Source organism: Eptesicus fuscus, chromosome 6 (assembly GCF_027574615.1).
Source record: "Eptesicus fuscus isolate TK198812 chromosome 6, DD_ASM_mEF_20220401, whole genome shotgun sequence".
In the NCBI taxonomy this organism is placed as follows: domain Eukaryota; kingdom Metazoa; phylum Chordata; class Mammalia; order Chiroptera; family Vespertilionidae; genus Eptesicus; species Eptesicus fuscus.
This window is the reverse complement of record NC_072478.1, coordinates 5,964,250-5,980,627: the sequence shown is the minus strand read 5'-3', so window position 1 is coordinate 5,980,627 and position 16,378 is coordinate 5,964,250. Positions and strand designations below refer to the sequence as shown.

At 48.0% G+C, this 16,378-nt stretch overlaps 1 protein-coding gene across 2 annotated transcripts in view; it reads left to right on the top strand.

Annotated features, from left to right (window-relative positions):
• Positions 1-16,378, top strand: part of RUFY1 (RUN and FYVE domain containing 1) — a 62,509-nt gene that overhangs the window by 40,349 nt on the left and 5,782 nt on the right. For both annotated transcript variants that reach the window (XM_054717124.1, XM_054717123.1), the window contains 5 exons: positions 7,095-7,192; positions 10,281-10,400; positions 10,987-11,116; positions 13,243-13,337; positions 15,766-15,814. In XM_054717124.1, coding sequence (XP_054573099.1) covers positions 7,095-7,192; positions 10,281-10,400; positions 10,987-11,116; positions 13,243-13,337; positions 15,766-15,814 — 492 coding nt within the window. The remainder of the gene's footprint in view (positions 1-7,094; positions 7,193-10,280; positions 10,401-10,986; positions 11,117-13,242; positions 13,338-15,765; positions 15,815-16,378) is intronic.

Here is a 16,378-nt window from a genome sequence, read left to right as displayed (position 1 = left end):
TTTCAGTTTCACTGTCAAAGACAGTGTGAGAGCAGGCAGTAGAAATAAACTTATTTTGTCCTGTCTCTTTAAAACGATCACCTCATCCTATCTAATGAAGAGGGGATATGCAAATTGACCATCACACCATAACAAGATGGCTGCACCCACAGCGGAGGCAGGGATCCCGTAACACAAGATGGCTGCGCCCACAGTGGAGGCTGAGTTCCTGTAATGAGCCTTAACGAGCAATCAGCAGGGTCCTGAGGCTGTGTGGCACTGGGCCAGGCCAGGTGACCTGAGATGCACCCCCCACCTGGCAGAGCTTGACGGGGGTGGGGCCAGCCAGGTCTGGTTCTTGCACAATTTCAAGGTGCACATGGGTGGGCGGGGACTTGACTCTAGTTCCTATGGCGCGCCCCAGACTCTGACAGGAGGAAGATTTTCATATACATTTTACTAATTTTCTTTCATCTCTGACACTTCTATTATAGAGAAAGGGCAAATAGCAATATTAAAATATTTCCTCTAATTAATTCCCTTTTAATGTGCACAAATTTCATGCACCGGGTCACTAGTCATCATTATAGCAGCAATAGTGAAAACCAAAGTAAAAAGAGAAAAGAAAAAAAACAATTTCACCTTCCTAACAAATTATCTATTTTAATGTTTTCATGTTTTTATCTGGTTTGGGTGAGTATGTAGACATATGTGACATATATTTTAGAGGAAACTAAACTACTGTAAAAACTTGGCAGACCCTAAAGTAGAGTGGCTTAAAAATATGGAAGTTTGTATCTTAGTTACTTATAGTTATTTCCAAGGAGAGCACTTCAGACCCGCTTTGTTCACACAGTCATCGGGGACCCAGGCTAATGGCAGCTCCAGCTCTCAGGGCCACTCTGGATGTCCCCATTCTTGCCGGTGGAAGGTGGGGAAGAAAAGCAGGTCAGCACTGGGGTTCTTCTCTCAAGCTGGAGACATAAGCGGCAGCCATCCTTCCTGTGAGTCCACAGAAAAGGGCAGCTCAGCATGGCTGCTCAGCGGCAGGGCGCCTGCGACTGTCCTTCCTCAGCTACCCGTCACAGGAAGCAGAGGGTAAATGTTTGGCAGACATGGTTGTTCCTACCACACAGGCCATCCAGTCCCTGCACCCTCAAAGTCCGCAGCCCCTGGGCGGTGGCAGCACTCCATCGAGCGCATGCCTGCACCAGAAGGCCTGCTGTCGTTCTCGCATTAACCCGTCCCACCCGGCATCCCGGGCAGAGCAGGAACAGGTAACCAAGAGAAAGGCCTGTCTGGAAAGGGGAAGCAATGGGAGTGGCCGGTGCAGTCATACGTTACCTGGGAAGGAATTGCAAAGGATGCCCAGGACAGGGGGCACCATTTCTTAGCACGTCTGCTACCCCGCTTCTGCCGTCTAAAGAACTTGTCATCCTTCCTGCGTGGCTCCTGAGAAGTCCACTGTCTGTGGCTCTTGGGGAACATGGCCTCCCAGGCGACTACCAGCTTTCCTGGCCAGCTGCGTGTGGTCCCAGCGTGCCAGCCGGAGGTTGTACTAGGGATCCGTTACAGATACTTTCCAGGTCTGACTCGTGTCTGATCTGTTTATTTCCACTCAGCCTGTGTGTCAGTGACCAGTTCGTTGTCTTATTTATTAAAGGCTGTTCTTGTGGCTGCTTCATTTCTTTGTTCTCTCTCTCTCTATCTCTCTCTCTCTCTCTCTCTCTCTCTCTCTCTCTCTCTCTCGCGCGCGCGCACGCGATAGTGGCCAGTCATCTGAAACAGCCGATTGAGCTGTGAAGAAATCCCCCAACCTGGCCTTTCCTGACGCCCCGGGCCTCTGCTGCTTTTAGTCTTCCGTCTTCTCTCACTTAGGTCAGGGTCAGGAGCAGCTGCTTTGCTAACCTGTGAGGCCCCAACCGTTGGCCCCTCTGTTTCTACCCTCTCCCTGCAAACGCCTTGCTTACAGTGCCCGTTCAGACCTGCCACACTTCCCAGCATCCCTGCTCTTCACAACCACGACCCTTGCAGCCACCACGTGGCTGGCAGCGATTCGTGTTCCAAGTTGGGGCAAGTGGCAGTTATAATAACTGTTTTCGTAACTAACAAGGGTCACCAGCTTTCCAGCTTGGGACACCTGTCGGACAGCGCCCAGCCCCTGACAGCTGGGTCAGTGCTGCAGCACATGCCACGTCCTCTGGTGGCCTGTTTCCTTCTGCCCTTACCCCTCTGGCTGCATGTACCAAGGAATCCATGCTGTCCCTCAGTTTGGGACACACTGTCATCAGACACCTCTCTTACGTTCTTAGTTCCTTTTATCACCCTCTCCCCTGCTCCCGTCCTCTTTCCTCTATGCTAACATTCTAAATGTTTACTTTTTGTTTTTTTGTCACTCAAAAGTATTAAAAGGCTTAATTATTTTGAGTACATGAATTTTTTTACTTTGTTCTGCTTGCTTGTTTATTTTGTTTTTTAGGTTCAATTTTTTAAAATTATATATACTTTTATTATTAATTTGAGAGAGAGAGAGAGAGAGAGAGAGAGAGAGAGAGAGAGAAGCATCGATTGTTGTACCACTTATTTATGTATTCACTGTTTGATTCTTGTATGTGATCTGACCAGGGATCAAACCTGCAACCTTGACATATCAGGACAACGTTCTAACCAACTGAGCTACCCAGCCAGGGCTAGATTAAATTGTTAATAGATATGTAGTTATTGCCATTTATTGTTCATCATTTTTATCTTTTTTCTTCTTCTTAAAGATGACCCTTTAAAATTGTATGTAGTTTGCTGGTGATAAACCCCTTTGGCATTTCCTGGGGGGGCTGGAAAGCTCTTTATCTGACCTTCAATTCTGAATGAGAGCTTTGCTGGGTTGAGTAATCTAGGTTGTAGGTCCTTGCTTTTCACCACTTTGGATATTTCTTACCTCTGCCCTGAAAAATTTCTGTTGTGAAATCAGCTGACAGTCTTATGGGAGCTCTCTTGTAGGTAACTAATTGTTTTTTTCTTGCTGCTTTTAAGATTCTCTCTTTATCTCTAACCTTTGGCATTTTAATTATGATGTGTCTTTGTGTGGGCCTATTTGGGTTCATCATGTTTGGGACTCTTTGCGCTTCCTAGACTTACATATCTATAGTATTTCCTTCACCAGGTTAGGAAAGTGTTTTGTTTTTGTTTTGTTTGTTTTTTAAATGTTTTTATTGATTTTAGAAAGAGAGGAAGAGAGAGGGAGAGAGCGATAGAAACATCGATCGCTGCCTCCTGCACACCCCCTGATATGGACTGAGCCCACAACCAGGCATGGGCCCTCACCAGAAACTGGCGACCTCTTGGTGCAAGGGACAGTGCTGAACCCACTGAGCCACACAGGCTAGGAACCAGGTTTGAGAGGTTACCACCATTATTTTTATTACATGGCTTTCAATTCCTTGCTTTCTCTCTTCTGGGACCCCATGATGTGATTGTTGATATACTTGAATTTGTGCCCAAGGCTCCTTACACTATCCTCATTTTTTAATTCTTTTTTCTTTTTACTGTTCTGATTGGGTGTTTTCTGCTTCCTTATATTCCAGATATCTGATTTAATCCTCTGCTTCATCTGTTCTACTATTGATTCCCTATAATGTAGTCTTCATTTTAGATGTTGTATTCTTCATTTCTGACTGGTTCTTTTTTGTTTTATAGTTCTGTTTTTATGCCTCCTATTTCTTGTTCAATTTCTCATTAAATTCATCTACTCTTCCCTTAAGTTCATTAAGCATTCTTATAACCAGTGTTTTGAACTCTGCATCTAGTAAATTGCCCATCTCCTTTTTCTGGGTTTTTATTTTGTTCTTTAATTTGGGACATGTTTTTATCTCCTCATTTTGGCAGCCTCGTTGTGTTTCTTTTTATGTATTAGGTATAGCGGCTGCATCTCCCGGCCTTAAGTAGTAGGTGTTCTGGAGGGTCCAAAGGCACAGTTGGACAATCCAGATGCACTGCTGCCACCCAACCGCCCACCCCATGTGTGTGTACACTCTCCTGTTGTAGTTGAGCCTTGATTGCTGTTGGCACATCACTAGGAGGGTTTTACTCTTAGGCTGATTAACTGTAAGGACTGGCTGTGACCACCATGCAGTATCAGCTGTTCAGGGGCCAACCACATAGAGTAGGACTTACTTTAGTGCGGCTCTGGTGCCCACTGATTCTTCCTCTTGAGTGTGTGACTTGTGGAGGTGGTTGGGTGGTGCTTCAGTGTGGTCTGAAGCTGTCTACCAAGTGCACTGACTCTGGATCCTCCTGAGAGGTGCAGACTAAGGTCAGCCACCACATGTGTTCTACCTAGGGCCACCAAGCATGAGCTACAAAGTGATCTGCAGATGGCTGTTACTTGTGCTGGGCTTGGAGGTGGCCAGGAGAGACCAAGCTGCAAACCGAGGCCAGCTTCTGCTCATGCCAGGACTGGATTTCTTCCTTGATCTCATTGTTAACCCATCTTACATTTTTTAAAATATATTTTTATTGATTTCAGAGAGGAAGGGAGAGGGAAGGAGATAGAAACATCAATGATGAGAGAGAATCATTGATCAGCTGCCTTCTGCACGCCCCACACTGGGGTTTGAGCCTGCAACCCGGGGAATGTGCCCTGACTAGGAATTGAGCTGTGACCTCCTGGTTCATAGGTTGACACTCAACCACTGAGCCACGTTGGCTGGACAACATTTCTTATAATACTTGTTTGGTTGTGATAAGCTCCTTTAACTATTAGCTCTTTATCTTTCCTTTGATTCTAAATGATAGCCTTTCTAGGTAGAGTAATCTTGGTTGTGTAGGTCCTTGCTTTTTATCACTTTGCATATTTTGTGGCAATCCCTCTTGGCCTGTAAAGTTTCTGTTGTGAAATCAGCTGACAGCCTTATGGGAGTTCCTTTGTAGGTAACAAATTGCTTTTCTCTTTCTGCCTTTGAGATTCTCTCTTTGTCTTTAATTTTTGGCATTTTAATTATGATGTGTCTGGGCATGGGCCTGTTTAGGATTCTCTATGCCTCCTGAACTTACGTGACTTTTTCCTTCACCAGGTTAGGGAAGTTTTCTGCCATTATTTCTTCAAACATGGTTTCTGTCCTTGCTTGCTTTCTTCACCTTCTGGTACTCCTATGATGCAGATATTGTTACATTTCATGGTGTCCCACAGCTCCCTTAAACTGTCCTGTTTGTTTGTTTGTTTGTTTTTTCTTTTTGATTCTCTGATTGAGTGATTTTTAAATACTGTCTTCTAATTCACTGATCTGATCCTTGGCTTTCTCTATAATCTGCTGTTTATTGTTGACGATTTGCTCTTTATTTCTGCTAGTTATTCTTCATTTCTGACTGGTCATTTTTCTTAGTTTCTCCAACTTTGCTCGTGTTGAGCATCCTTATAATCATTACTCTGAACTCTATATCTGATAAATTGCTTATCTCCATTTCATTTAGCTTTTCTCCTGGAGAATTCTCTTGTTCTTTCATTCAGGGCTTTTTTGTCTTCCCATTTTTGCTGCCTAATTGGGTTTGTTTCTATGTATTAGGTAGGTCTGCTATGACTCCCAGTCTTATTGGAGGGTCCCTGGTGCAAGCCAATGTCAGAAGCTGTTTGTGACTGGCCTTGAGTACCCTGTTACAAGCTATCAATGATTCACAGCTTGTGGTTCCCTCTGCTGGGACTGGGTGTGTTTGGAAAGGACCAAGATGTGCACCAAGGTCTGTGTTTCCTAGCTCCAGGTCCAGAAGCAGATCAGTCAAAGACTCAAAGAACCCAGAGCTCTACCTCTGCCTGCAGGCTGTTATTCTCAGTCTCCTAATGAACCTCAGCAAGGCTAAACTCCACAGGGGTTTTCCAACAGGTGGTATCTCATTGTGGTTTTGATTTTTATTTCCCTTATGACTAGTGATGTTGAGCATCTCTTCATATGTCTGTTGCCCATTTGTATGTATTCTTTGGGAAAACGTCTATTCATGTCCTCTGCCCTCTTTTTTTTTTTTTTTTTTTTGCCTATTTTAAATCAGATTGTTGTTGTTGAGTTGTGTGAGTTCTTTATATATTTGGGGTATTAGCCTCTTATCAGAGGTACCATTTGCAGATATCTTCTCCCATTCTGTTGGTTGCCTCAAACAAACTAACAAAACAAACATAGATACACACAACAGAATGGTGGTTACCAGAGGGAGGAGGAGGTGGGGGGAGGGCGAAGAGGGTAAAGGCGGTTGAGTATATGGTGACAGAAGGAAACGCGACTTTGGGTGGGGGCATGCAATAGAGTATACAGATGTTGAATTATAATCTTGTATATCTGAAAGTTACACAATGTTATTCACTGTTACCCCAATAAATTTAATTTTTAAAATGTTAAAAATTACCCAAAGTACTGCTTTGGCTGTGGCCCTCAAGTTGTGACAAAGATATTTATTTCATCCTAAGTATGTTTTTCACATTTTAACATCTCTGGAATCGAGATTGCATCTTATAGTCAACAGCATGACGTGTTTCAAGTAGCAGTGTTTTTCCTCTTAGTGTGTGTAAAGTTAGGGTGCACGTACGCTCAGTGGCATCTTCAGTGCAGTAATACGCTGTACTGTGTTTTCACTGTCTTCTAGCTCTAAGTATTTCATAATTTCTCTTCTGTGCATTTTCTTAAGCTCATTTTTAGTAATATGAAACTATTAAATAATTTCCTGATATGAGGTGTTTTTAGTTATTATTTTTTTATTAGTGTCTGATTTTATTACATTAAGGTCAGAGAATACAGTTTTTATATTATTTCCTAAGAATTTATTAGGACTTCCTTCTGTCCTCAGCCTTTCTGTGTCCTTTTATTTTAAGAATGTCTCTTGTAGACACACAGAAACACAGTGCTTTTTATTTTATTTTTTATTTTTTTTGCTGCTCCTTGTCCCGCAGCACCTGCCATGGTTAAACGCCTGGGCTCAGAAAGTCACACTTGAGTAACACTTCCAGGGCTCTGGGAAGAGCAGCAGTGAGTGAAATGCTCTTGCAAGTGCTATGGCGGTACCAAGTGAACAAACAGCCAAACCCTGCTGAACTCGGGTGCGGGAGAGGCGTCTGACCCCCGGCCTTGCTTTTGTAGGATACAGAGAGCAGTTTACAGCAAAAGGATGAAGTCATCGCATCTTTTGAAGAAAAAATCAATCAAATCATGTCCAGCATGAAGCAGATGGAGGAAAGGTAATCCCTTCCCTGGGAGCTACTCCCTGGAATGTGCGGGGCATTCTCCAAGCCCGAGGACTGACTCGGAGTCTCGCCCAGAAGAGCAGACAGGTCGGCTGGCTGCCCTCCAGCCCGGGGCCCGGATTCACTCCAGTCCTCGCAGGGCAGCAGGGCTTTCCGGGGGCTCGATGTCACTGTCACATTTAGACATCAGGTCAGTAGTGGATCCAAATAGAATCTGAAAATAGACCCACAAATATGGGCCACTGATTTTTTATAAAAGTGCAAAGGCAGTTGATTGTCTTTTCAGTAAATGATGTTGGAACAATTAGACATCGCTAAGCAAAAAATAATAATAACCTCAATCTATATCTCACACCTTTATATAAAAACTCAAAATGGATCATAAGTCTAAATAGAACATTTTAAACTATAAGACTTTTAGAATACATAGAAAGTCTTTGTGACCTTGGGTTGTACAAAGAGATCTTAGACATGATATAAAAGCATGATCCATGAGAGAAAAACTTGACAAGTTGTACTTTACCATAATTCAAAACCTTTATTCTGTGAAAGCCCTAGCCAGTTTGGCTCATTGGATAAAGCACTGGCCTGTAGACCGAAGGGTCCCAGGTTCGGTTCTGGTCTAGGGCACGTACCTTGGCTGCAGGCTCCTCCCCGGCCCTGGTCTGGGTGCATGCAGGAGACACCAAACGATGTGTTTCTCTCACATCAATGTTTCTCTCTGTCTTTTCCCCCTCTCTCTCACTTTCTCTAAAAATCAATGGAAAAATATCCTCCGGTTGAGGATTAAAAAAATAACAATAAAAAACAAGTTGTAGATTGGGGAAAAATGTGTAAATCACATACAGGGTGGGGCAAAAGTAGATTTACAGTTGTTCATATGGAAAATAATACAATAATTAATAAAATAGAAGAATAAACTATGTTTTGTGTCCTCACAACTGTAAGCCTACTTTTGCCTTCCCCTGTATCTGACAAAAGATTGGCATCCAGTATATAAAAACTTTCAAACTCGTCAAACAATTCCAGTTAAAAAGGACAAAAGAGCCAAAACCGGTTTGGCTCAGTGGATAGAGCGTCGGCCTGTGGACTGAAAGGGTCCCAGGTTCGATTCTGGTCAAGGGCATGTACCTTGGTTGCAGGCACATCCCCAGTAGGGGGTGTGCAAGAGGCAGCTGATCTATGATTCTCTCTCATCGATGTTTCTAACTCTATCCCTCTCTCTTCCTCTCTGTAAAAAAAAAAAAAAAAATCAATAAAATATTTTTTTAAAAAAAGGACAAAAGACTTGGACAGAACTTCCCGAAGAGGCGTATAGAGGGCGAAGGAGCAGTTAGGGAGGAGCATGTTCAAACCATGCTGAGAGCCTCTACACTCCGCTGAACGTTGTTTTAATGACAAAGCCCAGCGTTTGGTGAGGCTGTGGAACTACTGGAATTCGCGTGTATTGCTGGTGGGAATGCAAAATGGTACAGCCACTTTGGGAAAAGTTTCTTACAGTAAAGCTGAACAGCCCTAGCCAGTTTGGCTCAGTGGATAGAGTGTCGGCCTGCAGACTAAAGGGTCCCAGGTTCGAAGCACATGCCTGGGTTGTGGGCTCAATCCCCTGTAGGGGGCATGCAGGAGGCAGCCAATCATCATTGATGGTTCTATCTCCCGCTCCCTTCCTCTTTGAAATCAATAAAAATATTTTTAAAAATAATAGTAATAAAGCTGAACATACTTTTTTTAAAAAATATATATGTTATTGATTTTTTACAGAGAGGAAGGGAGAGGAATAGAGAGTTAGAAACATCGAAAAGAGAGAAACATCGATCAGCTGCCTCCTGCATACTTCCTACTGGGGATGTGCCCACAACTAAGGTACATGCCCTTGACCAGGAATCGAACCTGGGACCCTTCAGTCCACAGGCTGACACTCAGTTCAATGAGCCAAAACCGGGTAGGGCTGAACATACTCTTACTATGACCCAAAAGTACCACTTTTGGCTATTTGCCCAAGAGAATAAAAAATGTTCATACAGAAGCCAGGACCGGTTTGGCTCAGTGGATAGAGCGTCGGCCTGCGGACTGAGGGGTCCCGGATTCGATTCCGGTCAGGGGCATGTACCTTGGTTGTGGGCACATCCCCGGTGGGGGTGTGCAGGAGGCAGCTGATCGATGTTTCTCTCCCATCGATGTTTCTAACCCTCTGTCCCTCTCCCTTCCTCTCTGTAAAAAAATCAATAAAAAATATATATATTTAAAAAAATGTTCATACAGAAGCCTTTACACAAATGTATAGCAGCTCTATTCATAATTGCCAAAAACTGGAAGCAACCCAGCTATCTCTCATGGGGGAATGGATAACCAAACTGGCCTGAAATACTACTCAGCCATAGAAACATGGACCAGTCTTGAAGATACTGTGCTGAGAGAAAGAAACTAGTCTCAGTGGGTATCTACACTAATAAAAGAGAAAGATGCAAATTGACCATACCTTCGCGACACCCACCAGCCAATCAGGAGCGAGTATGCAAATTAACCCAACAAAGATGGTGGGTTAATTTGCATACACAGGCACCAAGCGACCGGGGGCGGAATGCTTGCATCATTGCCATGGCGATGACCCAGGCATTCCACACCGCCCCAGCTGCTCCAGGCCTCTGGGAAGCGTGGAAAGGCGGCTCCAGCCTGAGCAAAGGCAGTGCCAGCAGCCAGGGGAAGGAAGGCCCATTCTTGCACGAATCTTCGTGCATCGGGCCTCTAGTATGAATGATTCCATTTCTATGATGTTATCAAAAGGCAAAGCCATGGCATCAGAGTTGCCAGGGGTCAGGGATGGGAAGTGAGAGTTACAGGGGACCCCACAAGAGAGTTTTCTGGGGTGGGGGGTGGAACTGCTCTGTTTCGTGGTGGCCATGGTGATTACACAGTCTTGAGACTTGCGTGCTAAAACTCATGGAACTGGACACACAACAAGTCAATTTTACTGTCTGTTAATTAAAAATGAAAGAAAAAATGCAGCAAGAATATGAAAAATTGCTACATTGAATCGGAGCTTTGATCCTTTCCTTAAAAAGCCGTGGTTCTTTTGGTCCAGGTTACAGCACTCGGAAAGGGCGCGGCAGGGCGCCGAGGAGCGGGGCCGCCAGCTGCAGCGGGAGCTGGGCTGCAGGAGCGGCGTGCTGCAGGAGCAGCTCTCCCAGCTGCAGGGCCAGTGGTAGGTGCCCGCGGCCAGCCAGAGGGCAGGTGGCTCCCATCGAGGCAGACGGTGGCCTGCTTTGTGCCCTGTAAGGCTGGAACGGGGGTGAGGGCAGGTGTGCTGAGAAGTGCAAAGGCCGATGAGGAGAGAAGAGACGTGTGTATACTCGTTTCACAAGTGAGGAAATGGCTCACAAGGTTCAGCACCCTCACGGGGCACACACTCCTAACCCTCATAGCACCCGACCCCCAGGATCCTCCGTCATTGGATCCATGTCGCACTCGCCCCTCTGGTCTCCATCTCAGTGGAGGGTTCTGCTGTGCGCTCCTGAGCGTGTCCGAGCCTTTCCCTTCCTCTCCGTACGTGCGAGGACTGTCCGGTGCATGCCATGCCTGCTCCCTGCATGTTTCTGGCCTGTGCTGTGGTGTGCAGGCAGCCCTGGGGGGAGCGAGCGTGTTTCCATGCTTTGCTGAAGGGTCTAAGGCTCCTGAGGCAATTCAGTTTCCTGTGAATTCCATTTCCTGTGTGGTGTCTTGGGTTGGATTGTAGATTTACCATGAAAATCTCCCACGGAGACTAATTCACATTTGTTTTGGAAAAATAGCTCAAGTCTTGAGAAAGAATTGAAATCAGAAAAAGAGCAAAGGCAAGCTCTTCAACGCGAGTTGCAGTGTGAGAAGGACACCTCGTCTCTCCTCCGAGCAGAGCTGCAGCAAGTGGACGGGCTGAAAAGGGTGAGTGGCACTGTCCTGGGGCAAAGAGCTGTAGCATCCTGGGAAGCTCACGCTGAAGCACCTGCCATACCCTCGCCGCCCAGAGCGGGTGCGGGGAGGGGGGGGCTGCGCGCTGATGCCCGGGCTGGGAGGCACTGTCCCCCACCCTCCTCGCCTCTGCTCAGGAGGAAAGGGCGAGGCTGATCGAAAGCCAGTGAGCAAACCAGCGACTCGTGGTGAGTGCTGTGAAGAGACAGAGCGGGAAGCTGTCCCCAGTGTGGCCGGGAGGTCTGGGAACAGAGCGAGTCACCCAGAGACTGGACGGACGAGCCAAGGACCGGCAGGCAGTGGGGTGGTCAGACACCACGAAGTGTGAGGGGTGTCATGGTGAAGAGGCAGAAAGAAGGCTGCGGCCGAGGAGTGACAGCAGAGGGAGGAGACACTTGAGCTGGGGCCTCCAGCAGAGAGCCGCGTGGGGCCCTCAAATTTGGGTTTTATGAATTTGGGTTTTATTCTGAGCACAATAAGAAGCTGTTGGACAGGCGTAATCCATTTATTTCATTTGAAGGCCATCACCACCTACAGTGTGGAGAATGGTTAGTAAGTTTGCAAGAGAGAAAACACAGTAACCATTAAACATCGTCAGCACCCTAGCCAACTTGGCTCAGAGGATAGAGCGTCAGCCTGCAGACTGAAGGGTCCCAGGTTTGATTCCAGCCAAGGATACATGCCTGGGTTGCGGGCTCAATCCCCAGTAGGGGGCATGCAGGAGGCAGCCGATCAATCATTCTCTCTCATCATTGATGTTTCTGTCTCTCTCTCCTCTCCCTTCCTCTCTGAAGTCAATAAAGAAATATATTTTTTTAAAAACACACACATAAAAAAAACATTGTCAGCAAGTGCCAGCCCACACCGTCACTCTGAGGAGGGCCTGCGCTTTGCCAGGGAGGTGTGCTAGTGTAAGGAGCCGCTGGGACAACTTTAAGCGTACCAACATCCGAATTATGGGGGTGCCAGAAGAAGAGAGAGAGCAAGATATTGAAAACCTATTTGAAGAAATAATGACACAAAACTTCCCCCACCTGGTGAAAGAAATAGACTGACAAGTCCAGGAAGCGCACAGAACCCCAAACAAAAGGAATCCAAAGAGGACCACACCAAGACACATCATAATTAAAATGCCAAGAGCAAAAGACAAAGAGAGAATATTAAAGCAGCAAGAGAAAAACAGTTAGTTACCTACAAGGGAGTACCCATACGATTGTCAGCTGATTTCTTAACAGAAACTATGCAGGCCAGAAGGGAGTGGCAAGAAATATTCAAAGTGATAAACAGCAAGAACCTACAACCAAGATTACTCTACCCAGCAAAGCTATCATTCAGAATTGAAGGTCAGATAAAGAGCTTCACAGACAAGAAAAAGCTAAAGGAGTTCATCACCACCAAACCAGGATTATATGAAATGCGGAAGCGTATTCTTTAAGAAGAGGAAGAAGAAGAAAAAGGTAAAGATAAAAATATGAACAACGGCCGAAACCGGTTTGGCTCAGTGGATAGAGCATCGGCCTGCAGATTCAAGGGTCCCAGGTTTGATTCCGGTCAAGGGCATGTACCTTGGTTGCGGGCACATCCCCAGTAGGGGGTGTGCAAGAGGCAGCTGATCGATGTTTCTCTCTCATTGATGTTTCTAACTCTCTATCCCTCTCTCTTCCTCTCTGTAAAAAATCAATAAAATATATTAAAAATATATATATATGAACAACGAAGTGACAACAAATACATACCTATCAACAAGTGAATCTAAAAATCAAGTGAATAAAAAATCTGATGAACAGAATAAACTGGTGAATATAACAGAATCAGGGGCATAGAAAGGGAGTGGACTGACAATTCTCGGGGGAAGGCGGTGTGAGGGGTGCGGGAAGAGATTGGACAAATATCTTACACCTATGGATGAAGACAGTGTCGGGGGGGTGGGGGGGAATCAGGTGGAGGGGAACTATGGGGGGAAAAAGAGGAACATCTGTAATAATCTGAACAATAAAGATTAAAAAAAGAAAAACATTCTGACCTGCTTGTTGCTATGATTACTAAACCTTACAAAAAGGACTTTCAATTCTGTCAACCATTTGGTTTGTTCATTTTAGGAGCTGCGAGCGCTCCAGGACGAGAAGGCAGAGTTACAGAAGGTTTGTGACGAGCAGGAACAAGCCCTCCAGGAAATGGGCCTTCACCTCAGCCAGTAAGCACCTGCTCCCCTCCCTCCCATGAAGAGTCCGGCCACTGCATGACTCAAGTCCCAAACCTGTGTCCTGTTGTCAGAGGAGGGCAGCCAGTCAGGCCGGCTTGCCAGCTACTCAGGGGTGACCCCAAGAAGTGAGACCTCAGGGGCATAGAGCCCTCCCGTTCACTAACACAGCATCTGGGTCCCCAGGGAGCCAGAGGGCTGCTGAGAGGGTTGCCTGCGGTTGGAGCTGAGAATCCGGCCTGCGGTGTGCGCCTGCCTTTCCGGGGAACCCTCTCCCGCCAGCCCGGTCTCCGCCGGGCGGTGCTGCGGCCGCGCAGACCCTGGGAGCTTGGTCTCCCTTTTGGCTGCACAGCCCCCTGGTGTTCTGTCCTGCCAGGCGCTCTGATGGGTCACACTGCCAATCGTGCAACTTGCCCATGTGTGTGATCATTGCCGTTCCAAACCCAGCTTTGTCCCTTATGAGCCAGGACTCGTGGATGCAAGTGACAGAAATCCAGCGCAAACTGGCTTAAGCAAAGCAAGTCAGAGGATCAGTCCCTGCCTCCACTCTGCTGTCCTGTCTGTCACTTACCTCCTAGGTAGCCTGGCGCCCACGGGACAGAATGGCACCCAGCAGGGTCTGTGAGAACGAGTTCTCTTTCTCCATCACTCCTGGACCCCCGGCTGACTCACTGCCCCCCCCTCCCTGGGTCCTCACACAAGCGCAGTGACCAGAAAGATGGGGCTCTTGTGACCAGCACAGCCTGGGCTCAGGCCCAGTGCTGAATACAATGGGACCAGAAAGGTCCAGAGTTGGGGACCAACATGAGAATAAACTGTAAACACACAGGACACAGATCTGCACCCCTCAGGTTCTCAGTCTGGAAGATCGGAACGTTTGGGTAAAGCAGTGCAGTGGGCTGGCCCACAAAAGTAAAGAAAGGAAATGTTACGGCTCTGGTGGGGATGAGGTGACGATGCCGCCCCCTCGCTGTATCTTTCTAGACCAGGTCAGGGCTACCGACCACCCCTTCCACCCTGAGGCCCCCCTGCCGCCTCTCCTGCTGATGCCGCACTGCTCTCTTCCCGCCGGTACTTGCTCCGTCCCCACCCTGGGGGGCTGGTCCCTGCCCCTCGCTTGGAGCACAGGGAGCTCTGAGGGTGTCCATGAGACCCAGGAGCACCAGGTGTGGAGGCTGGCATACAGCTGGCCCCTGGGGGTGCAGTGGTGTGGAGGGAGGGAGGAAGGACGCCATGGGCACGGTCCCTTCTCAGGGACCAGCACCATTCTCTCCTGCCGGGACAGCCTGCAGGCGGTCGAGAGCACCTTCCTGTTCTGGGGGCTTCAGCCTGAAACGTGGATGGGCCTGGTCTGGAAACAAAGCCCTGCACTGGGCAGCCTTGCCCTGCTGCCGCCTGACTCGCAGCGGGCTGTGCAGTGCGAGCAGGAGCAGGGCGTGTGCTGTCTCCCTTCCCTCTCCGTGCCCGCCCACAGGGGGATAGAGAAGGGATAGCCTGTCCTCAGGCCCCCCTTCCCCCGCCCCGTTACAGACCTCAGCTGTGTTGTAGTATTTCCCGGGGAAGCCCTGGTTCCCAAGTCTGTGCACCCTGGGCAGCCTTGGGCCCAGCAATCTGCTGGCCTCTTTCTGCGGGGGAAGGGGGGGGCGGTGTGATCTTTTCTAAAGCCACAGGGTTTTCTAAAGGCCCTGATGCTCTCAGAGCACTGACACTTTGACCCTTAGATAGCTGGGGGGAAGGGGGGAGGGGGGAAATGTGAACTCAGACATGGACAGCAGTGTGATGATTGCAGGGTGGAGGAGGTGGGGGTGGAAGAGGGCATAGAGGATACATGGTGATGGAAAAAATGATCATAAGCCTGTCTGTGCTCCCCGGGACAGACCAGCAACATCTCATGTAGCTTGTGCAAATAAAGCTTGTGTGGTGGTCAAAAAAAAAGGGCTCAGACCATTCTCCCTGCAAACGTGTTTCGTGTTTTCTAGTTTAACTCTGCCAGTTTAGACCACGGTGTCCTTTTGTGTGGACGGCTAAGGAATGTCTTACACCAGCAACAGTGGAGCCAGGACCAGCGGCCCCGCCCCGCAGTCAGCAGGAGGCCGGAACCCTGCGGGGTGGGCGCCGGAAAAAGGAGCCTCCCGCACCGAGCACAGGTCCCGTGCAGGACTGTTAGCCCAGAGACCCAGAACGCTGGGCTTTTGTGAGGGAATTCTTCAATGAGTGCCGTCTCTCAGTCATTTCAACCCCGGCAGGCTACACGGTCCGTTTTGGGGCCAGATTCAGTCCACAGGCTCAGCTCAGACCTCGACTTGGGAACCAGTGGATGAGGCGATGCTGGGATGATAACAAAGTGGGAAACGTTTTAGAACGACTCATATTATACTCCTAAGTTATTACCCCACAAACCTCTCTCTCTCCTTTTTTAAAGGTCAAAGCTGAAGATGGAAGACATCAAGGAAGTCAATAAAGCACTGAAGGTACTGAATTACTCATGTTATTAGCATAAAAGCCGCTCCTGTGACTGTTGGTCAGCTCAGGCTAATACCCTGCATGCTCCTGGGTCCTCCCCAAACGTCAGGTGAGACATGGCTGAGGCGTGGTTCTTACCACTCAGGTAAAACGCTGCTCAGAGCTGTCGCCGCTGCGCTGGCGGTGCTGGTAAGCGGCAGGCCCAGCCGGAACCCGTCTCCGGACTTGTTCCTCTGCCACCAGCTGGAGTGACAGAAGCCTAGATGCAGGTGCCCTAGTGAAGGAAGCGAAAGGCGGCAGAAAGAAGCCAGTGGTCGTTTTCCATAGTGAGAGTGAGGCCTTTTCCTCCAAGCGCGACCAGAGCCTCCCGGCCCGGCCCAGGGCAGTGCAGAGCAGAAGGGACAGCCCACCGGTGGTGCTGACGGCAGGGCACAGCTGCTCCAGGTGCCCCGTACACGCTGGAGCAGAGACCTGATGACGGGGCATCTCGCCTCCACGGGCACACAGGTCAGAGGCAGCGAAGGGCCGCAGCCCCTGCCAGCATCTGGACTTGGAACAACTGTCTGTCTCCC